The sequence below is a fragment of the Zootoca vivipara genome, chromosome 1, assembly GCF_965207765.1.
Source record: "Zootoca vivipara chromosome 1, rZooViv2.hap1.1, whole genome shotgun sequence".
In the NCBI taxonomy this organism is placed as follows: domain Eukaryota; kingdom Metazoa; phylum Chordata; class Lepidosauria; order Squamata; family Lacertidae; genus Zootoca; species Zootoca vivipara.
The window spans coordinates 10,362,231-10,385,061 of record NC_142582.1 but is presented as its reverse complement, the minus strand read 5'-3'; the positions used below and the strand labels follow the sequence as shown (position 1 = coordinate 10,385,061).

Sequence of the window (22,831 nt, the reverse complement as noted above, 5' to 3'; positions counted from 1 at the left end):
AGCTAAGTAACGTATTTATGCTTATCTGGCACATTTCACTTTACCTATGCCAGATCCTCAAACTACTAGATTTATTCAGCCATCCTTTTGTTTCACAAGAAATTACCAAGCTGCCAAACCTATACTCACATGCATATGGATTGGAAATGCTGCTTCAAGCTAAGAAAAAGGGTTCTAGGAAGTTGAATTCTGCACCAATATCACATTGCATAAATATTCTTACCTGTCTAAACACAAGAAATGCCATAGCATTCTTCATTACAGAAGTGACACTGGAATACTTGTTAGAGGTTTAGTCTACTTTTAAATGTATTGACTGTTTTATGTTTTTGTTTTTAATCATCTTATATGTAAAATGCCTTGAGAAGGTAATCCAGAAGGCAATTAAAAAATAAAAAATGATGAGGATAAATAATAATAATAATACAGATTAGACTGCACTGGTTTGGATGATTTCATCATATTTGCATTTACAAGACTTAATGTCCAGCCAATGCATGTTTAGAATGAGTAACATGTACACCTGTGATAACTTTATCTCACTAACCACAAGCATGATAATCACATTAATGTGGGGATGGAGAACCTGTGGTCCTTCCAGCTGCTGCTGGATTATGACGAACATCATTCCTGGCCATTGGCTGGCTGAGGCTGGTGGGAGTTGGAGTCAAAAAGCAGCTTGACAGGCCACAAGGTTCCCCACCACTGTCTTTAAGGGATGCAAGTCGAGTATCACTTCAGCCACAAAGAGCACAAAAGGCCTGGAGCACCCAAGATGTTCCATCTCATCAACAACAGCAACAAAATATTTTCTATTTGAGGGGTGGCCTTGACATACTTACATATTACCAGACTCTTCTGAAATAGGTTCTACCCACAATGTGGACAATGAAAAAATATGATGAGTTGAAAACTGCAAAAAAAAAAAAAAGGAAAAGCATCAACCTTCCTATTAGGATTAGATTCACTCATTGTGTGTGTTCCTTGTTCAGTGTTTCTTCCCCTTTGGAAACAGAATGACATTAAGCCACACTGCTGAAATGTAACTGCTATATCTCCTAACGAGTTCCCACCCCCCACCCCAATTTGATAAGTTCAAATTGCACAGCTTGCAAAGCTGCAACCATATTTATGCCAAACAGTGGGCTCTATGAACCAGAGCTCAGTGCATAGGATACCCTGTTCCTACTGTTTGTTTAAGGGGCAGCAAATGATAGTGCTGCTGTATACTAGTGATGGAAGATCTTTTCCAGTCTCACCAGAAGACAGGGAGAAACTGTGCACAGCTATTTTTTGTCTTTCAACATTTTTTTGAAAGTGAGAGGCAATGGTGTTCAAAGATCCAAAACATAATGTTCCAAAACCTAATGCCAGCAATATCAATGGCACTAATGAGGCGGTGGCTGGGCGGGTGGAATAGACCAGATTCTGAATTGTGTTTCAGAACCCCAATAGAGAGAGGTGGGGAGTGATCTACATTGCATGAAAGACAGAACAGGCTTGGTCTCCAATGCTCTTGTCGCCCATACTAGACCCAGTTGCGCAGGAAGGGGCTTCGGTACCCGGGGCAGCGGGGGCATGGCACGTCGCACGTGCAAGCATCCCAAGGGGGAGGCGCCCGCCTGCAACGATGTCACCCCCCCCGGCTGGCACCCAGGGTGGCCCGCCCCCCTTCCTCGGCCACTGACTAGACCTAGCGACAACCCAAATGGACCTCAGGTCATCTTTGTGTGTGTTCTTCTGAAGAGCGTGGGGAGAGATCTGACTGCTACAGAACTTTGAAAATATCCTTGTACTGTAAGGTGCCCCATCCATTCAGGTATAACGGGAACAATTCAGCTCTAATCCCCAGTATGCGCTTACCTGAGCATGGACCAAGGCATCGTTAAAGAGGATGAACCAGTTCACTGAGAATCTCCCAGCGTGTTGCAGTGACAATCCCCGATTGCTGCTCTCACAGATTAGCCGCCGTTCGGGTTTCCTCAAGGAATCCTAGAATTGAGGAGTGAGGCAGGCAGGCAGATTAGCTCGACTATGCCTATTATCACCCCTGTGTCATTAACAGTAGTGTGCACTCATCACAGATGGAGTCTGAATTTGTATGCATCTCAGCCATAATGGGAAATTAGGATTATTTGCTAAATACAATACTTTCTGAAATTGGAAGCACTGCAGCCATGAAGAGAGGAGAAGGGAAGGGAAGGAAACTACAGTAACATCACTGTGGAAAAATGGAATCCTGCAATGGAAGGGTTGTGCTAGCAGAGAATACAGCAATGCCCACGTACTGTCATTTTGCCAGGAAAGGTCTTCCAGAAGCCCAGCGTGTATTCGGCTTCTTTCCTTTTCCTGCTAAGATGGACAGCAAGGGATTCATAACAAGAACTGGCATCCTGAAGGCTCTGGTATTCTGGAGATGCCTACAGAGAAGGAGCAAACAAAACAAGGTTAGCAATTGACAGTTGCGTCCAGAGACGTATTGCAATATTTCATTACAGCAATTGCAGTTTCTGAAAATGTTATATTTAAATCAACTGAAACAACTTCTCCTGTGATTGAACACTATGAATAATATTTAAGTAACTAAAAAGAACACAAATACGATGAAGAATAAACCGCTTAGCTATTATAACAAATGCAATTGCATTTGTACTTTTTTTTTGAACTGATTAAAAATATTATGCCACCTGGAATGATTATGTTAACCATAAGATTAAACACAAAATGTCTCCTGTTTAGTGAAACTTTCTTATCCAACAACTTACCACTTCAAAACACGTAGCAAGCTTTAGTAAAGTTCTAGCGTAATTATGAAGTCGTCGGATTGGCAAGAAAAACAGATTATTTAATACTTCTACCAATGGGAAAGACTCCTCATTTGTCTCTGACAGATCCTGAAGTAATGCCTGGCTTTTAGTTAAGAAATCCCTACAGTATAAAGACAGATGTGTGTTAATGTTTTGACAACGCTTTCAGTGCAACACTTACTATACTTATGCCTGACTCTTCTGTGGAACTCAGAACATCTTTATATATAGTTTCCAGGTGTCCTTCCACCCAGGCAGCTTACAAACTGGTTTGAATCTGCTTAGCTTCAGCTGTGGAACACCACCATGTGACCTTGGGCCCAGATATACATGGTTACCAGCCCTTTCACTGATACAGAGGTCGGACAGTATGAGTTAGACCTAGCCCAGTTCTACTGCACTTACAAATAGTCTAGGCTAATGTTTTGCATTAATTTCAAGGGGTCCTAACAGCATTAAGCTTCACCTGTATAAAATCTTATACAGTAGTTGCATTCACGCTTAAAAGGTAAGCCAAGAAGCTTGGCTTAATAAACTATACTGTGCAAAAGCTGCATTGTTTGTGCAAACACCTGAACATCCCTACTCTGCATAAACAAACTAGCAAGAGGATGACTTAAGTGCTAGGTTCCAACCCAAAGCTGTGGTTTGCTTTTCTCTAAAACAGGCCATGATCCGTATGTAAACAGCAAACCATGACTTATGGCTGGGCTACGGACCACAGCCTGTTTAGGGAGCAGCAAGCCACATACTGTACCCGAGTTCAAATGTAACACTAAGCTATCACTTTCCTGGCTTGTTTCCTGCTTGCACACAGTTCATGCACAAAATAAACAATTTCCTTTCAGTAGCACCTTAGAGAGTTCATGCACAGTGTGGTTTATTACACCAAACTTCTTGGTTTACAGCTGCTTGAGAACGCAGCCTGTGTATTTTACTATCTCTTGTTAGAAGTGATATGGATCTCCTGGGAATCAAATACAGAAATTACTACATATTAACAAGATTAGTTTCTTTAAATGAGAGGTATCTAACCTGTGGGCCATATACCTCCTCCGCAATACATTCTGGGTCTTTGAAATTTATTTATTTTATTTAGATGTAAGCCATTTATATCCCTCCCTTCATCCAAAGATCTCAGAGCGGTAACAGCAAAAGTCAATAAAATGTTATATCCATACATAAATACCATAGTGTCATCATAAGCAAAGCCTCTACTATGGACATATGAAAGAAGCATCAGTAACAATACCCAAAAGCCTAGGTCAAAAGCCATGCTTGAGTTGGCATCTGAACACCATCAGAGAACGTGCTCAACAAAATTCAGTGGGCAGGGAGTTCCAGAGCTGACTGCTGCTGGCTACTAGCCAAATATATTTCCTGCATTGCTGTAGAAAGTTGATATGCCTTTGCCTATCAGCTATATATTGCCTCCAATAATAGAGCCTTTCAAGTTTTCCAATGCAAATTTTAAGTGCTAAATAAAAAGTGGTGAAAAATCTACTCAAATATTACACCATTTACTGCTTTTGACTTCTTCTGTATTGCTGGTTGCAATGAAATATCGAACTTGCAATGAATTTGTACAGCTATGAAATAAGTTAAGGTGAAAATTTGAAAAGAAAGACTTGCAAGGCAGAGAAGAGTGACACATCAAAGCTTTGGGAACAAAGGAGTAGCTTAGTGAACTAAACAGCAGGGCCACTCTACATGATTAACGAGGTGCTGCCACAGAAGCATCAAACACATCTACCTTGCCTAGTTCCACGACTTCTCATTTTCGAACAAGCTTCAAGGGGGGGAGTGCTCCCTTTTTTTTTTAATCAGGAAGCTCTTTTTCTTAGCCACCAGACTAACCATCTGGATGGTTTGCATTTTTAAAGTGCTTTGAGAGCAACACTTGGAAGTCACAATACACAAGCATCAAGGAGTATCAGAACTATCGTAAGACCAAGTCTCGGCTAATGTCTCAAAGGAAACGCTGCTAAGTTGCCTTACAATGAGGAGTCCTGGTGAGCTGCTGCTTCCCTTTTATGATGAATTACTTAAAAGGCTGTACAAAGGAATAGTCACAGAAGACCATCTCATATCATTAGCCACTGACATTGGTATCTTGCTGCAAAGATCTCATTTCCTGAATCAGTCATTCTAAGCATATAACTGTTATCTGCAGAGACACAATCCTACATCCTTTGATACCCATAATGGAAGAAATGACTAATGCCTCAATGGTTTTCAACAAAGATAATAAGAATAGAGCTACCAAATAAGATGCTGACCACCATATAAGGCCCTTATTACTCCACACAATACCTGACATTAGGATCCAAATGTTATTATTACAGGCCCACTGTTTGTGCCATAATTTGGGATGACACTTGGATTTCTATTAAATTTGTCTCATTTCACCTGTTAAGAGGCAGGATCCTTTCCTATGAGCAAAGCACTGATAGCTCACAATGACATCCTAAAAGGGTTTTCATAACTCTAAAGGGTAAGAAACTTTATTTCTGGGATTGATCTGTCAAAGGGAAGGGACAAACAGTAAGCAAGCAACTTTCATAATAATGAAAAAACTAGGAAGCTGGGAAGGTAGGATGGGTATTATTATTATTACAATTTATTTCCCGTCCTTCACCCTATGATTCCAGGGTGGGTTATAACAATTAAAACGTAACATTAACATTAAAACACAATATTACACAATACTAAAAAACAGTCTAAAACAACTTAAAATTGCAAAACAAAGGTGGGTCTTAAAAAATATATACCTCAAGAGCCAAAAGTCAGTGTGAACAGGTGCATCTTCAGGTACTACAAGAGACACCAACCTCAGATACTAACAGACCACTACAAACTTCCTTCCTTCCTTCCTTCCTTCCTTCCTTCCTTCCTTCCTTCCTTCCTTCCTTCCTTCCTTCCTTCCTTCCTTTCTCTCTTTCTGTAGAACCCCTGCTAAGGATTGTACAAGATTCTATGCAGCTCCACTACTAACCATTATCTTAGCACTCACAGTGTGCAGAGCTACAGACATTACTGTAACATTAAATCAACAGACTCAACATCCAGGAGGTCTAACTTACATTGCTGGTTTGGAGAGAAGTGCAAATCCTCCCATCACCAGAAAGTTTGTCAAGGAAGTGCAGTACCTAAATCAGAGACATTAACGAAGAAAAGTGAGAAAACCTAGGCGTTTATAATGTAAATCAGCCTGATGAATTTGCTGGATGAAGGACCTAAGGAGCGAGTGTGAACAACCTCTTTTGATTAATGGAAAACTTACTTCACCACCCTCCAGTCTCACATTGTGTTTGCAGCATGATCTTTCTCTGCAGAATTGTTGTTTCGATAACCATTAGCACCCTGTCCAAACTGCAGCTTCCTCCCACACTAGTATTGCCACACACACCACAAAAAAATGGGTGAAAACCTATTATAGGAAGACTCACAATGTGGGACGTTCTCATGTAGCCTGCGGCATCTCACATTATGCAAACTACAAGGGTAACACAAGAACACACAATGTGCCCCCCTTGAAATAATGGTGTTAGCTTATAGGATGCAGCCTTCAAAGAACTTTTTGCACAATGCCCATTTCAACAGGGCTTGCACAGTGAGCATCTGCCACAATGCATCAAAATGAACAGCAATTTCACACCACGAGTTCTGGTGGATTGCACCTTAAAGATTAAATGACTGGCAGCTTTAGCATTCCATTATATCCGTAATAGTACATCAATGATGCCTGAGCATTTAAAATGCCCATTCGTTCCATTTCAGTGTCAACTCAGCCACAAATGTGGTTGTGTGACTTTTCTCTTGAAATTTTACATGAGGGAGAATTCAAGAAGGCTTGCAATCTGAAGTAGTACAGTCCAGAACAAACACTTGCCAACTTTACTGAATGCGTAAAGTTCAGCCCTACAGTACAAGTCAATAATTCAGGTAATAGCAAGTGTGCTGTTTCAAGTCTTTCTTTCTTTGTTTCATCTTAGTTTTTCCTTGTAACACATTGTGCCTAAAACAATAAATCTCCAGAGAATAAAAATGAGATACTTGCTCAGTGTAACTTTCCAAAAAGAGGCGTGAATGCTTCAGGACAGCCAAGTTCTTTGCCTCTTTTGACCCTTGAATAAAGCTTGTCAAAGAGGCTCCATGCTGACCGATCAGGTAACACAACTTGCTGAACATACTAGCCATTTCCTGCAACAGCTGCACTGTCGATGAAGCACCTAAATTATCTGCAGAGGAGATGAGCAAACAATATGCAGTGAGCTATTTGAGGCCAGGGTGTGCACTAAGGAGTGGAAACATTTTTTAGTTCAACACATAATGAGCAAGAATTAATCCAGGCTATCAAAACATGCAGTAATTTTAAAGGAGATGCCAACAAATGTCATTTTCCCACTCTCCTTGCAAAACCAAACCACACAACTTCCAAGGCTGCAATTCCTAACCCCATTTACCTGAAATTAAGCCTTACTAAAATCAATAGGACTTGCTTCTGAACAGACATGGTTAGGACTGTGCTGTTGTCAATTAGGATTAGAATAACAGGCACGAATGGGGGCCAGGAACAGAATCCCTGCACAAAATGGTCACCACCAGTATCGATAACCATTGCACCACTTACACAAGCTGAACATCAAGCAGCCACAACATTGTGTCCAGCCTTCCCTCTAGTTTGCCAAATGTTGGTCTGACATTAGGAAAGTTTTTCCCACTATGGAGTCATGGATTTATGAATGTGTACTCTTAAAGAAGAGAGACCTATTACAGTTTTAAGTAATGCAGCCAGTGTACTATGTCCAAGTTGTTACATTTCTTCTCTAATGATATTACAGGACATTTTTGACATGAGATCCATTTTGCTGAAGATGCCAAAATGGACGTTGTATTCTCCATATATTCAAATTTATCAGTTTGGTGCATTGAAATGAAATCTGACCATAAAAGGACTACTAACTTGTGGAAATCCCCCCCCCCATTAGACATGCATTTACGCAGCTTAATGTTCAAACTACACCCATCAAATATGAAACTTGAATTTTTTTTAAAGAAGCCAACAAATGATTGCCTTTGTAAATGTGGATCAGACCAGATCAAAGACATATCAGGTTTTGAATCTTGTGCAAGCTTGTTAGGGCAGGTGTGCTCAGCTGGTGGATGAGTGAATGCCCATTATTCAACTCACCTAGGAATAGATTCCTCTATTCCTTTCAGAATTTTCTAGAAGGCCAATTGGATGATGTCAAAATTAGATGGCTGCTGGCCAATGCAGACAAGTCTGGCCTGAGGCAAGGGTGGGTGGGTGGCAATTGCAACATGATAGAAGGCAGTCAAAAGATAGGACTGCTGCTTTATAGATACAGCCAGGGCTGCCGGCTGAGGCTCACCTGGAATGGGGCTTGTGGTGTATTAAGTATTAAAAGAGCAGTGCTGTGTCTTGAAAAACAGCAGGAGATTCATTTTAGCACAAAGACAGCTTGCAGTGCTTTCCTTATCTCAAACTCTCAGCAAAACATCATGCATATGGGCAGAGAGGGGAGAGATATCCGATTACAGAGGCTTGGGTGCATAATGAAGCAGAAGACAAGATTATGGCAGGTACTGCCTTCCAGAAACATACAAACATCAAGAGGTTGTGTTTCTAAAGAAGCCACAATCAGAAAAGTAATGCTGTGGATAGATTACTTACCTAATCCCAAGAGGGGTCGGAGAACTTGAGATTTTATAGCACTCAATTTGGAATAGAACTGTCTCTCCATCGATGCCAACTCATGCAGACTTGCAATGTAGCCCATAATGTTTTTGTCCACTAAAGCCAAACAGTTATTCCCACCAGCCATCACACTGCTAATGTACCCTAACTGGAGGGAAGACAGACTGTGTTAAAAATCCCCTAGATAAGGGATTTACGGATAACCATGACTTAATACAGAAATCAAGATCTTCTATGTTAGGCACCTTACACACTGGAACACTCACAAAATGCAGATAGGTTTCATTAACATGGGCTATGTATACGTTCTGCAGTCTAATCGGAAACCTTGTTGTATAGCCAGAAATCATGGTAGAAAAATAAATACAAGTCAAACGACTAATTAGATTGGCCCAATTCATATGCCACAATCTTGGACTGATAAAATAGGCTTTATCAGTCCAAGAACAAGCTGTTGTCTCTGCCTAAATGCTCTTCCCCCACCCCTGCAACAGATACTCAGTTTTGGCACCAATATCCTGACTCGTTATACCACAGTTTCCTGTGTTATCCAGTGTGATCACATCAGCTCCTTCAAATTTCTTTTCATATTGCCCTGAATGCTTGAAGCAGCCTCCTAGAACACCTTTATGAAGTCTCCTCTCTTACTGTACTGTAACATAGCTTGTAACTAAGCCTAAAACTTGACAACACCTGTTCCTCAGCATCATGTTATCCAAGTTCATTTCAAAGTTTGCAATGTCATGGTCTAACTGACAAGACCAGGAGTTCAGCAAAAGTCCAGACTTCATCACCTTTCTTTTTTATTTATTTTAAAACCCCCATACCTATTAAAAGGAACAGGAAGGCCTTCTTGGTAGGGCTTTCATTAAGCCCTCAATACTGCCAAGTAACAGCACCCCAGGTGCAGGGAACTATGGAAAATGCAATTCCCATCATTTGTTGTGCCTGACATACTGCTGCAGTAGGGTTGAGGGGCTAACAAAAGCCCCTTCTCAAGGCCTTCCTGCTGCTGTAAGGTTGGTTTGAGCAGGAGAGAGAAGGGAGCAGCTGGAGCAGAGAGGACTTTTGCAGGAGAATTTGAATTTTTTTTTGGGGGGGGGGGGGGTAAAGGGGCTTGGGCTCACTGGGGAGATGAGCTCCAGCTTACACTTTTCCAACCCCTACCATTCTGCAACTTGGCACTATGATGCTACCGCTAGGCCCTAAAGTTTTCTAGGACACAGAACTTAATTCATACCTTACTACAGTTTAGCAACAGTGTTGAATTTTTAAAGCAGCTATTTTCAGATGAAACATCACTCTCTTTCCTTTCTTCTCGACCACTATAGTATAATGAAGGTTGAAACTCTTCTCCATCTACTAGGAATAATGAATAATCTGGACCAGCTGCTATGTTCCAGATGCTTTTGTCATCACATACCTAGAAGGAAGTAAAAAAAAAAGACATAATAATAAAGGGAAATCCTTGTTGACAATCGAGAATGGGCTTCTAAAGGGCCTTCATCAAATGACTTTAGTGTTTTACATGCAGAAATTTGACACCTGCTTAAAGCAGCAGGGACAGGTTTCAATCAATTAAGATGCGCTTGGGGGTGTTCAAGAATTTAGGAAGAATTTAAAATGTAACCCTGTATAGTTTCAATAGTTAAGTGCTATGCAATGAGATTTTAACAGCCTATATGATTTCAGTTTTCAGGCTTATTTTGCCTATATCCAGCCTTCCAACATTTTCACTGGTCATGGTGAGTGCACCACCATCGTCTGGTAAGCATGATGACGAATCCCAGCCTTCTTCCCAACTTTGGGAGCTCCAAATGTGTCTGGAGATCATCACCTCAGTTGCACAGACCTTTTGAGGCTCTCAGAAGCTCAGAGAAACTATGGGGATGATCCATAGTTTTGGGTAGGAGGAAATCTGGGGGGTTATTTGGCTGCTGTGAAGGTATAGGGTCAAAAACACAAAAGCTTCTCCTTTCTGGCTCCGGAATTAGAAAGGGTGGTAAGGACTTGTTTGGCTGCTATGTTTCGCAGACACTCAAATACTTGGCAAGTGCTGAACTCAAACAAACCCTTTCTTTTTAGAGCTCAAGAGGGCTGGGGCTTATCTTTAGTGCTGTGCTTCAAGTCCCAGCTTCTTTATGAAACCAAAGCTGGAGTGGGAGGGCAGGGATCATCCCCACATTTGCCTTGCACTTCCAAGGCCCTCTGAACTGCAATGCAACTGCAGGGTCATCTCAAAGTCACTATAGCTGCAAGCTGGCAGAAGTGGTAGGGAAGATTCCGCACCTTCTTTTGTTCAGCTTGTTCAGTTGGGGGTTGGTCCCGATTTGCACTGTTTGGGAGCAGCAGTGAAAGGTCAGGGGAAACCTCAATCCCTATCAAGAGAGACACAGGGTACTAGAGACTACATTATTTGCTGTCTACAAAGATGAGCCAACTCCCCTACCAATATATACTATACAAAGAGGAAAAGCTGCTCGTTAAGCTTGAAGTCCACATAAATAACTACCATTGCTCTAGGAGGAAACTATGTCACAAATAGTACAGTACTGCTTTTCTTTTTTTAAAAAAAGACACATATAGTACCTTTGCAAGGCGAGGGACTGTGGTTGGAGAACTTAAGTGACTAAGCTGCCCAAAGGTATTGCTGCCCCATGAATATACCTGTGTAAAAAGATCAAGGGGAAGGGGTGGTGGGAAAAGATAGTCATTTTCAAATAATTAAGATTACAGTATGTTAGGAGACTACAGTATTATATGAATGAACAGAAGTCCATCCAGATATTATTTCCTACCTTTTGCAGAAGTAAATCTCCTTTTTAGGAGCAGAATGGTAAATGTATGAAGCTATACACTTCACCACCCTATAGATCAGAGGCAAGTTCATTTTAAGTACCTATTGCCCACAGGAGCCATGGGCAGAATGCCCTTCCCTCACCACCCAATAACCTCAACCAGTGGTTCACAGTGGCAGGATTGAGTTCTGGAGCCCCCATTTTTGGAAGAAGAAGGAGGAGGAGGAGGAGGAGGAGGAAGAAGAATGAAAGAACACTAAACTGTTCTTGAACTGTCTGTCTTGGTTCAGATGCAATAGGAAACCATTAGTTTCTCAATAATAAACATGTGCAAACCTCAGCAAGTTGTGGGCTCATGTTTCCACTTTTGATTTTGACCCAAAGCTTCCACTTTTGATTTTGATTTTAAAGCAAACCCTGGTCACATCAGGGCTTTGAACTCCAGATGCTGTTGAACTCTCAATTTCCAGGCCAGCATGGCTAACGGACAGGGATGAGGGATGCTGCAGTTGAACAGCATCTGGTGGGTCACAAGTTTCCCATCCCTGATTTAAACCTAGTTAGCGAGAGCAAAGTAGGATCTCCCAACAGATATATTACACGTTTCACTCTCTGTCTCCATCTTTTTTACACCCTGCCCTTCTTTATTATGGGTGTTGGGGAAAATTCTTGTGCATGTCCAGCCTCTCTCTTATTATACCCTTTCTCCCTCTCCTTCTCTTCCTCCTCCTCCTTTAAACTACTGCCACTCCATTTTCTGGCATTTCTGCCATTATTTCTTTTCTGCCTGTCATTTCCAAGTTCCTTGCTGCTGCCCATTCGTACTGGGGAAGAATTATACCAGCACTGATCCCAAAAAAATTTGAGTCATGAGGACAAGCCAGAACAAAAGTCATCTGGTACCGGTAGTTCATATCCTACACACAATTCACTAGCTAGTTACCTCTGCTTTTGGAGAGGTGTACACCAATCTTTTTCTACATTTCAGGAGAAGTATTGATATAGATGTGTATGCTTTTTTTAAAAAAAGTCTAAGCTCAGATACACACATCCATACAAAATATATACACCTATGTAAAAAGGCACCAAAGTCTGTTATGCGTGCTGCTCAAGTTTCCTTTTCCCAAAAGTGAAATGTGAGTTTGACCTAGGAAAAACAAGCAGATCCCATTATAACCCCTTGGGGGGAAAGCAAACAGTATTTCACCCTCATACCTGCGATTTGGCAGTGAGTGCCAAGGAATGGTGGCCACCAGCAGACAAATGAATTACTTCCTTCCCATCAAGACTTTTTACACAAAGTGGTTGGAGCCTATGAACCCACAAAACAGAATCAGAACCCACAAGGTAAACACACAGGACATCTACACACAATAAATGATATATTCCATAGGAATAAGGAGACAGATTCCAATGCATTTAAGGTATCGGTAGCAATATAGATGAAAATATCAAGCAAATCTTGATCCCAAGCTGTTGTGTTGTTAGATGTTTGTCATCTAATGATTGCAGAGGGTTGGACTAGATGGCCCCTGGGGGTACCTTCCAGTTCTATGGTTCTATGATATAATGAAGCATTCAACAGCACACAGACAAACGGCTATAGATGATCAGCCCCCATTATCACTGCCTATTGGCATGGAACTGATTTCCCTCAGTGAAACCTTACCTTGGCAGAGTATCACCATGACCTAGCTGCCCTTCTTTTCCTTTACCCCAGCTCCACACCTCTGTTCGCAGAGATGGGAGAAGGGCATCAGCTTCGCCACTGTAGGTTGGTGTGAGTGCCACCGTCCTCATCTTGGCTCGTCCAACTTTCCTCAAGAGCCTTGGAGAAACTTAACACGGGAAACAAAAATAAATCTGTAAGTGTACAGACACTAAAATATAACGTTTCAGAGGGCTGATTCACAAAGTCATTGGGGAACATCAGGATGTTATGAAGATGTTGACTAAGCAATATGCAACAAGTATGGCTTGGTCAAACAGTGCTGTTTCATTTTAAACTGAAAAGGCAATATGTCACCTTGCAGCACCTTCAAGTTGTCACCTTGTCAATCCAGGTCAACAAACCCAAAATAAACTCCAAGATTAACACAGACACATACACTTAAGGGCAACTCACATCTGTAGTTCAGAGCACACTGGGTAGTTAAATTGAATGAGATCTGTCATTTTGTTCTCAGAGAATGGAATGTGCTTGTGAGGACAGAAGGTGCACCATGCTCCCTAAGTGCCACATATGAAGGAGGAAACTGCAGCTTAACTACAATTCTAGTCTTCTAGAAATTGCAGGGAAGATGAAGGCTAGTCTGTGTCTGAAAAAGAATTCTATCCTAGGTAAAACCTTAAGGCAGGGTTTCTCAAACTTGGGTCTCCAGCTGTTTTTGGACTACAATTCCCATCATCCCTAACCACTAGTCCTGGATGATGGGAGTTCTAATCCAACAGCAGCTGGAGCCAAGTATGGGAAACCTTGCCTTAAGGTTATCTTACGTTTGAAATGCAACTCGTTTGCGGAAACAATTCAGAGACAAGAGTCGGGGCAGTAGTGTATTCTTAGACCTCTTGTTTACCTACTACATGCTTAAGACTAAAGGGAAACATTAAGGAACATTGCAAACACAGGAGACTGCATCAAAACTTTTACAGCAACATCTAGCTAACTCTGCTTTACATAAAAACTTGCCTTAGGTAGGAAAGGGATAATGTTAAGTAGCTTGCTTCCTTCCTCTTTCCTTTCTGGCACAAGATGGATTACCAAATTGATTGCGGACCTGCCTTAGCAATTCATAATTCAAGGCAATCCACTTGGGTAAATATTTTAAAGCACTCTGCAAATTAAAAGTGCTGCATAAATGAATAATCGTGTGCAGAATACAAGAGGGCAGTTCCTGGCCCCCTGCCCTTAGACTGCACCTGTCCCAAGAGTTCCTTATGTTAGGGAAGCTCCTCTTTAGGGGCTGCAAGTGAAAAGACTCTTACTGTTAAGACTCTTACTGAAGAAGTGTGCATGCACATGAAAGCTCATACCAAAATAAAAAATTTAGTTGGTCTTTAAGGTGCTACTGAAGGAATTTTTTTATTTTGTTTCGACTACGTCAGACCAACACGGCTACCTACCTGTAACTGTTAAGACAACTGTTGATCTAAAAAATGCATGCACTGCTGTTATTAGCGCACCACATTTTTGAGATCAACAGTTGTCTTAACAGTGACAGTGTACTTGCAGCCTCTAAAGAGGCGCTTTTGTGATTTTTCTACTATATGAAAAATATCCAGGTTGGTGGACAGTGGTTAGCAGTTGGTGTTTTGTGTGTGTTTATGTATCTTTGGGAGCTCAATGTGGTGATTAGACCTATTTCAGGGGATGGGTGAGTTCTTTATATGGTTTTATTAACTTGCATTGTGCTTTGCTTTTAATTATTTTGGCTTTTACATACTGCGCTGTGTATTTTACTATATTTGTAAACAGCTTTGAGATGCTTGCTTAAAAATTAGTAACAAGGTTAATAAATAAGAACAAAGTAACAATGTGCATTTTAAAAATTGATGGATAATCAATGTAAGGAAAAATATATGCGCCCTGTCACACACAGAAATTACACATCAAGAAAGAACAAAAATCCCCAAGATGCGTAACGTTGGAACCACCTATGAGCATCTCACCTTGGGAGAGCAAACCAGGTAAGGAAAGCCTTCGACAGACTCCTTCAGATTCCTCTTCTCGAATATCCACCAAGCTGGAACTCTTCTTTCCCTGCATTGACTCCAGCCTGACCTGCTCCTCTCGGCTGTCCTTCACTCCATCCAGGCTTGGAGAGCCAGCGCTAGGTGGGGATACTGTGTCACCTGGAACTGTGCCATAGAAGTTCATTACCTTCTTCAGAGACAAGGCCCCAGCTTCACAGGTAGCAGCAACTCTTACACCAACTGCTGATGCACAAGAAGCTACCAGGCTGTTAAGGGCAGATGTGCCTGGACCTGGTGGACTGGGTAGGCAAGCAGTGAGGTCCTCTTCTTGAGACTGCTAGAAATACAGTAAAAGAAACCCCACAAAATCTAATTAGAACAAGCAAACCCAGAGTAAGGAAGCTTTAAAATAAGATCATAACCTCTGCTCTTCTGCTTGATTACCATCAAAACATGGTTTGCATGACAAGGTAAACCAAACTATGGCTTTCAGGGACTGTTGTGGCTCTTGGGAAGTAGTTTGCTTCGCTCCTCCCTGGTTCTTTTTGGTCCCACACCAAAAGGAGCTAAGCCAAGGTTTTGGCCAAAAGGCTACAGCTCATAGTGAGGAGGCACTCGGGTTCAGTATGGGAGCAAGTAGAAACAGGAAGAGCAAAACGAAAGCAAGCACCACTCTAAGAGCTTGCATGTTCGCGTAGTTCCAGTAAGCCATTGTTTGGCTGAATGTCTAATGCAAACCAGGCCAAAATCTAATTGAGCATGTGTACTTTTCATGATTTTATTCAAGCCTGAATTGAGGATTGGTTATTCAACTTACATTATTTGTAAAATTACATATTTAGTTATAACAAAAGTCTGTTCGCTGGAAATATGGTGTCCCCCCCTTAATTTTTTTGACCTCAGTTTAAGACAGCTTTTCCTTCAGGCCTGTGGAAGTGGACAGTTGAAATAATCTGTTTCTCTGCTGCTGAATTACTGCTTTAGGGTGTCTAATGGTTTTATTTGATACTAGCTGTACCCGTCATGCATTGCTGCGGCTCAGTCAGGAGGAGGAGGAGGAGTGGGTGGGTGGGTGGGTGGGTGGGGTGTGCTGGTAATACAGAAATGGTATCTGTTCCTTTGACGTCCACTGGAGGGAGCTATTTATTCCCACAAAATCATGTTTTTACCTGTGACAGGTGTCACATCTGTGTAATCTAAGTTTATACAAACACTCGCATATTGGACAGGAACATTGTGTCCAAATTTCAACGCAATCGGTCAAGCAGTTTTGGAGACAGGTCATCGAGTACAAACATGGACCTTTTACATTTTTATATATATAGATTTTTAATGAAATGCTGTGCACCACACTGAAAGCCTTGTGGCTGAAGGGCAGGTTATAAATATAATAAATGCAATTATATTAGAAGGCCAGCTATTGCAGTCACTAGCTTATTTAAGACATTAATAACAACAATAATGAAGTGAGTTAGCCAAGGATCAATACCTCAACGGTTGTACAAGATTCAGACCCAGGTTAGAAGAACATATGGCACAAGTTTATTTTTTTGGGGGGGAACTGTGAAATTATGTCTCTGAATTAGTTTCAGAGCAATTGTGCAATTGTGAAGCATTGTTCCACACTCTCCAAAGAGTGGCATTACTTTTGTATGCAGTTCTTGACTCACTGCAGGGCTCCTATTTCTTAGTACTCACATGCTATGCTTGTTTACCTCATTTGTTTTGGACAGAGTGTGTGGTAATATCATGTGTTAGGAGTCTAAGGATGCTGTATCTTGTGTTTCAAGGGAGACTAGGTTAGAAAACAACTAGGTTTCCCAACAACTGGGTTAGGAAATATATCTTCCAAGGATATTCTAGGTAAAGTGGGTTATTTCCTCATAAATAATCTGAGACAGGGAGAAAGGCTATCTAATGCTCATTTTCATGAGATTGCATTCCCTGATACCACCCCATTTAAAAGTGTCTTGGGCTGCTCTTAGGAATGCAGTTTTAGAGCTTTCTCTAGAACAGGGCTGCCCAAAGATCTTTTGCTGCCTGAGGCAGAGAAGCAAAGTCCCCTCTCCCTAAGTCAAGGTATGCAGCATCCAAGGTCAGGTAAGCTATTTTGGCACCTGAGGCAGAAAATCCCAGAAGCACTCCTACACCCCACTGGCATTAAAAATACAATGATGCATTAACTAAGATTTGGCTGTCCCTTCCATTGCCCTATCAATCAGCTGCTTGAGGCAGCCACTTCACTATGCCTAATGGTAGGGTCAGCCCAGTTCCAGGAGTATATATTACACATAGAAGGTAACCATGGCTAGACTATGACTGGGCTTGGGATTTTGAGAGGTTTTTCAAGGCTTGGCACTCAGGCATACAATGGACACTTGTACATCCTATCCTGAAATATATTTCTTTTTTCTAATAGAGAAATATTTTAGATGTCTTTTCAAGATTTTTAGATACAGCTGGTGTGTGGAACCTTTGGCCCTCCAGATGTTGCTGAACTCCATCAGCCCTAGAAAACCTGACCAATGATGGGAGTTGTAGTCCAGCAACATCTGGAGGGCCAAAGGCTCCCTACATCTAGGTTAAAGGATAAAAATCACAAACAATTTCTGGTGGTTTATCAAGCAATTATAAAAGTAGTCCTACTTAAACAAAACAAAAACCAACCTCTCAACAATTTCTGAAGTACACGCGTGCAATTCCAACCCCCCCACCCCACCCAGAATAAAGTGCTAAGGAACACTGAGCTCTAAATTCTCAGCTGGATGCCAAAGCTGAAAAACAAGAACTGCTGGGGACTGAACTTAAGTGCCCTTTATATGTAGTCAACTGCACATACGCAGCCCTGGCTTGAAAAAGCTCTCAACTACACGCAGAACAGCAGTTCAAGACTCTGTAGTATGAAATGAAAAAGGGGTAAATGCCTTGTTCACAAAGCAGGGCTGTTTTGACCATAGCCACAGGAAAAAGTCAGCATAATTTTATTTGTTACGGCCAAACGGGAAATATTTAGACACAGACTGCTTGGGCAGTGATCTTTTCATTATAGAAAAATCAAGATTGGCACACCACCTAACACTGCAGCACAAAAGTATCCAGAATACAAAAAAATTGTTTTGAGGTGGCGCTGTGGGTTAAACCACAGAGTCTAGGGCTTGCTGATCAGAAGGTCGGCGGTTCGAATCCCTGCAACGGGGTGAGCTCCCGTTGCTCGGTCCCAGCTCCTGCCCACCTAGCAGTTCGAAAGCACATCAAAGTGCAAGTAGATAAATAGGGACCGCTCCGGCGGGAAGGTAAACGGCGTTTCCGTGCGCTGCTCTGGTTCGCCAGAAGCAGCTTTGTCATGCTGGCCACATGACCCGGAAGCTGTCTGTGGACAAACGCCGGCTCCCTCGGCCTATAGAGCGAGATGAGCGCCGCAACCCCAGAGTAGGACACGACTGGACATGATGGTCAGGGGCCCCTTTACCTTTATTGAACTCCTGGGTTTTTGTTCATTATCAAGAAAGGAAATCATCAGACATCTTAACCTCCCATGATACTGAGTAGCAACTAAATGACACAGGCAAATTTAGATGAGGAATCTATTCTGCTTCTCCCACTTTTGGCACTAAATGAAGTCTTGGTGATTCTACCACCCTTACGAGAGTGGAAGAGAACTTTCTGTGGAAGCTGCTAAATGGGGGGGAATTGCCTCCCCACAGAGGTGCAGCTTCATTGAACTGCTAGTGCACTAGACTGAAGATGCTCCTCTTTATTCTGGCCTCTGTCAGTTAAGGTGTTTTATTTTGTGAGACCAACCTCCTTCGTTAAATTTATGCAATTATTTCCATGTGGAATGACTTTACTTGTTTATCATAGTAAAGGTTGCATCTGTTTTTATAATTGTATATGAAATTGTTGTAACCTGCACTGCGACCTTATGGTAAAGAAGTAAGAACTCTTGTAAGAAGTACATCATAAAACAGGCAATTACTTCCCTTTAGTAGGAATCCTGTAAAGATTATAAAATGTGATGTAAAGATTATACAGTGGTACCTCCGGTTACGAACTTAATTCGTTCCGAAGGTCTGTTCTTAACATGAAACCATTCTTAACCTGAGGCGCGCTTTTGCTAATGGGGCCTTCTGCTGCACGCGACTTCTGCTCGCATCCCAGTGCAAAGTTTGCTTCCAGGAGCACCTACTTCCGGGTTAGCGGAGCTCGTTACCTGAAGCATTTGCAAGGAGGACGGTACGTAACCAGAGGTATTACTGAAAAATGCTGAATAAATGTGTAGCATATATAGATCTTCTTTGATACTGTGGAGTTTATTTAATAAAAAGACATGAGGGAAGCGTCTAAAACAAATGCTTCTTTGGTATAAACTATCCACAGAACAGAAGTTGCCCGACACTGAAAGCAATGCTAATATACAAAGAATGAATTAAATCTTCGCTTCACACCCACAGAACAATCTGCCTCTCTTGGTAGACACAAAGCATGTGTTAGGCATAGGCAACTGTTTAGTTTTGCATAGTGTTCAGCAGCATTCAAAATACAAAGTAAGAAAAAAGAAACTACCGTATGTTTCACGATCTATGTTTAATTCATAACATTAAGCCATTTCCCCTTAGAGGTGAGGGAAAGGCACCATTTCCCCAGAATTCAGTCACAGTACTGAGAACAGGTTCTGCCATTAAACCTCTGTAAAGCCCAAGTTAAGTTGTGGGGAACTTTGTCCTTTCTTTTTCTGCTTTACACCAAACAACCAGAGTTAAATATTCCGCACAAATCTATAGACCACATCCATAACACTGACTGCTGTCAATCAGATCACAATAAAAGAACCAATACCAATTAGCTGCATGAATCCACCTGTCTACTAAGATGTTCCTGGGAGACCCCTCTCCAAGTGAGTTTGATGAAAACAAATAACAGGGTCTTCTCAGTTATGGCACCTTGACTCTGGAATGCACTTACCAAAAAGACTCATTTGGCACCAAGTCTACATTTTGAGTGCCAGCCCAGGTGAAGGACCTTTTGATTTAATAAACAAAACAATAATTCCCAAACCCTACACAGTTTAAAAGGCCATATATTGTTTAATTTGTCAAAAGCCTGGGAGAAGAGGAATTTATTTTTCTGCTACTCTTGCTTTCCTTTTGTACAGGATTTTTTCTACTGTTTAAATCGTGCGGGCTTTGGACCACAGCTTAAGGGGAAGACAGAAGCTATGTCTCCTTCAGAACCATCGCTCTCATTTAAAGTCACATTCTCAGGAATCATCAGAACTTTGCAGGGCAGCATGATCAGAGTAAGTACAGCAATGAAAGCACAGCCTAGTGATTGTGGGTACCTGCTCAGGTTGTTGATCCATTGGCTTTTCATTTACTGGATGATCCGGAAGACTTGTCAAGTGCTGCTTTGTTGTCACCTTGTCCATTATCAAGAGGTTTCCTGGACTAGAAATGCCACTGTCTTCCTGGGCATCGCTGTTTGAAAACACACTTGCTGCATCATACTCTGCGACAGCGAGTGCCTGGTCTTCGGTAAGCGTTTTCTGACAATCGTCACCTTGACTGCTTGTTATACTCTTCCTCTCTAGAGTTTCCAGAGAGGAGCAAGAGATGTGGCATTCCGAGTGGGAGTCAGCTAGAACCACCCCTAATGGACAGCAATGGCTATCAGAGATAATGACATGGTCTTCTTTGTCAGTCATGGTGATCAGGAGTTGGCTGCAGTGATTGCATCTCTCCGGAATAGGCTTTATGTCTTGAGTAGGGAGGCACTGCACAAGAGCCAGGCTGTGAGAAGCTCCGCAAGCAATCTGAAGCACAACGCGGCCTGCCAGGTACTCGACCTTTTGTGGTTTGGTAACTGGGAAAGTGTTGGTTATGAGCCCCAGCTGACAGCCACTTCCCCACGCCCATATCTCCCTGCTTAGGGAGAGTGCCAAGGTGTGCTCCTCTCCACATGCCAGCTGCAAAATCCGTACTGGCAAGGGATGGCTAGCTTCAGAGTCAGAAATACTGACGGGTTTGGGTTCCGGCACAAAGGCCTGGTTGGTCACTGCACATTGGCCGGCAGAATTTCCACCCCACATGTAAACGTCGCCACCTTCAGTCACTGCTCCACAGTGGAAGCCGCCAGCTGCCACACTAACAACATGTTGTCCATTCAAAGCCTTTTCCAAGATGGGACAGTTGATATAAGTATCTTCCAACTCAACCCTCCAGGGAAGCTTTCCAAAACTGTAAACCTCACCACCTGAAACAAATACACACACACACTGAAAATACTAGAGAATCAGTCTATTAATAAGCTAGTTTTCATTGGTTCTGAAGGCAAATCTGCCCACAAAGCAAGGTCCTACATATGAAAGAACTGATCTAGGACAAAAATCTTGAATAAATTTTTAAAGAGTTTTGACATCATATTTATTCACGAGAACATGCATGGCTCAGTTCTTGCCTTTCTTTGGCTATACCAAATTCATTAAGAAGAGGCAGAGAGGTATAATCCAAACGTGCAATTATAAATACATTTTTTAAAAATTATGAAAACCACTGTTTCCATCCTCATAAAATGCAACTGTGGAAAATCAGTAACTTCAGATTTCATTTTACAAATGCTATATTTATTATTATTAAATAATTATCTTAAATATTAAATAATGCTCTTAGCCAACCAGCGTTCCATACCATCTGAGAGAAGCACACCATGGTTTATGCCGACTGCTGCCTGCAACACTGTCTTTCCACTCCAACCTGGAAGTCTTTCAGGATCTGGACAACAGCAACCAGCCTGCCACGTATAGACCAGGCCTCTCTCTCGTGCTCCCTCTTGGTCTGCTGAACTATGTAGCAAAGTAAATAAAATGCTGATAATGTAAGATTAATTTAAAGTCTACACAAGTTTAATTCGGAGGAAACTGTTTTGCATGTATGCATGATGCATCAGCTGCACTTCATTCTCAGAATGAAGATTTTATCTATATGTAATATCCAGGAGGGCAACTCATTGTTAAATACCAAACACCTGTAGAAGGAAGTCTTAAGAGCATGTTTGCACACACTCAACATCAGTCTGCGCAAGTTTAAAGCAATGTGCCTATTCCCAGTATCCCTTGTACAGACAAGACAGGGAAGCAGCGCAGCACAAATTATATGGTAAATTATATTCAACAATGACCAGGGAGACATAGGTTTAAACTCCCACTCAACTACTAAGCTCAATGGATGGCTTTGGGCCAGTATCTCTGCCTGGCTGTTCACTACTAGGAACAATTAGAAGCAAACTTTTATACTTTAAAATGCTGTGAACCAAAAATGGCTATTTGTTTTCCTTTTCCCGTATCCTCTGGTTCCAATGAAGAGTCAAGAGTTTAAATTGTTGTGCTGGAATACCATCAATTATTATTTCCTGGGCTTAATATGTTATACTGGTTTAAAAGTATATTAAATCAGACTTGTGAGTAAGTTCAGAAACCTTACTAGCCTGCAAAAGGCTTTTACTCTGCCTGCCTATACACAGGTAGCCATTTCTGCCACCTCAACAGTCTGAAATATTCACTTGTTTCCAATTTGTAAGATGCCCCATACCTACTGGACCAAAGGTGATTCTTCCTTGTCACAGGCAAGTGGATATTTACAAGCTGGCATCCAACATTCTATTAGTTTGATTTTTTTTTGCACAACCTGTCTAGATGTAGCATCAAATACAAATAGGCTTACCTTTCTTCTTTAGGGTCCATCAGTCAGCAAGAACATGCCATTACCAAATCATTCTTCTTTGAGATTGGAACTGTTAAGACGAAAGCAAAACACAAG

At 41.7% G+C, this 22,831-nt stretch overlaps 1 protein-coding gene across 4 annotated transcripts in view; it reads right to left on the bottom strand.

Annotated features, from left to right (window-relative positions):
* ALS2 (alsin Rho guanine nucleotide exchange factor ALS2) overlaps positions 1 to 22,831 on the bottom strand; it is a 44,506-nt gene that overhangs the window by 17,528 nt on the left and 4,147 nt on the right. For 3 of the 4 annotated variants that reach the window (XM_035137331.3, XM_060281808.2, XM_035137342.3), the window contains exons 2-16: positions 22,736 to 22,805; positions 21,704 to 21,858; positions 20,359 to 21,269; positions 14,997 to 15,357; positions 12,997 to 13,165; positions 12,543 to 12,639; positions 11,119 to 11,196; positions 9,770 to 9,952; positions 8,506 to 8,677; positions 6,868 to 7,048; positions 5,891 to 5,956; positions 2,766 to 2,928; positions 2,289 to 2,420; positions 1,864 to 1,992; positions 843 to 913 (exon numbers count right to left, since the gene is read on the bottom strand). In XM_035137331.3, coding sequence (XP_034993222.2) covers positions 843 to 913; positions 1,864 to 1,992; positions 2,289 to 2,420; positions 2,766 to 2,928; positions 5,891 to 5,956; positions 6,868 to 7,048; positions 8,506 to 8,677; positions 9,770 to 9,952; positions 11,119 to 11,196; positions 12,543 to 12,639; positions 12,997 to 13,165; positions 14,997 to 15,357; positions 20,359 to 21,269; positions 21,704 to 21,858; positions 22,736 to 22,755 — 2,888 coding nt within the window. In that variant the 5' untranslated portion in view covers positions 22,756 to 22,805. The remainder of the gene's footprint in view (positions 1 to 842; positions 914 to 1,863; positions 1,993 to 2,288; positions 2,421 to 2,765; positions 2,929 to 5,890; positions 5,957 to 6,867; positions 7,049 to 8,505; positions 8,678 to 9,769; positions 9,953 to 11,118; positions 11,197 to 12,542; positions 12,640 to 12,996; positions 13,166 to 14,996; positions 15,358 to 20,358; positions 21,270 to 21,703; positions 21,859 to 22,735; positions 22,806 to 22,831) is intronic. The other variant, XM_035137352.3, reaches the window with a different exon arrangement.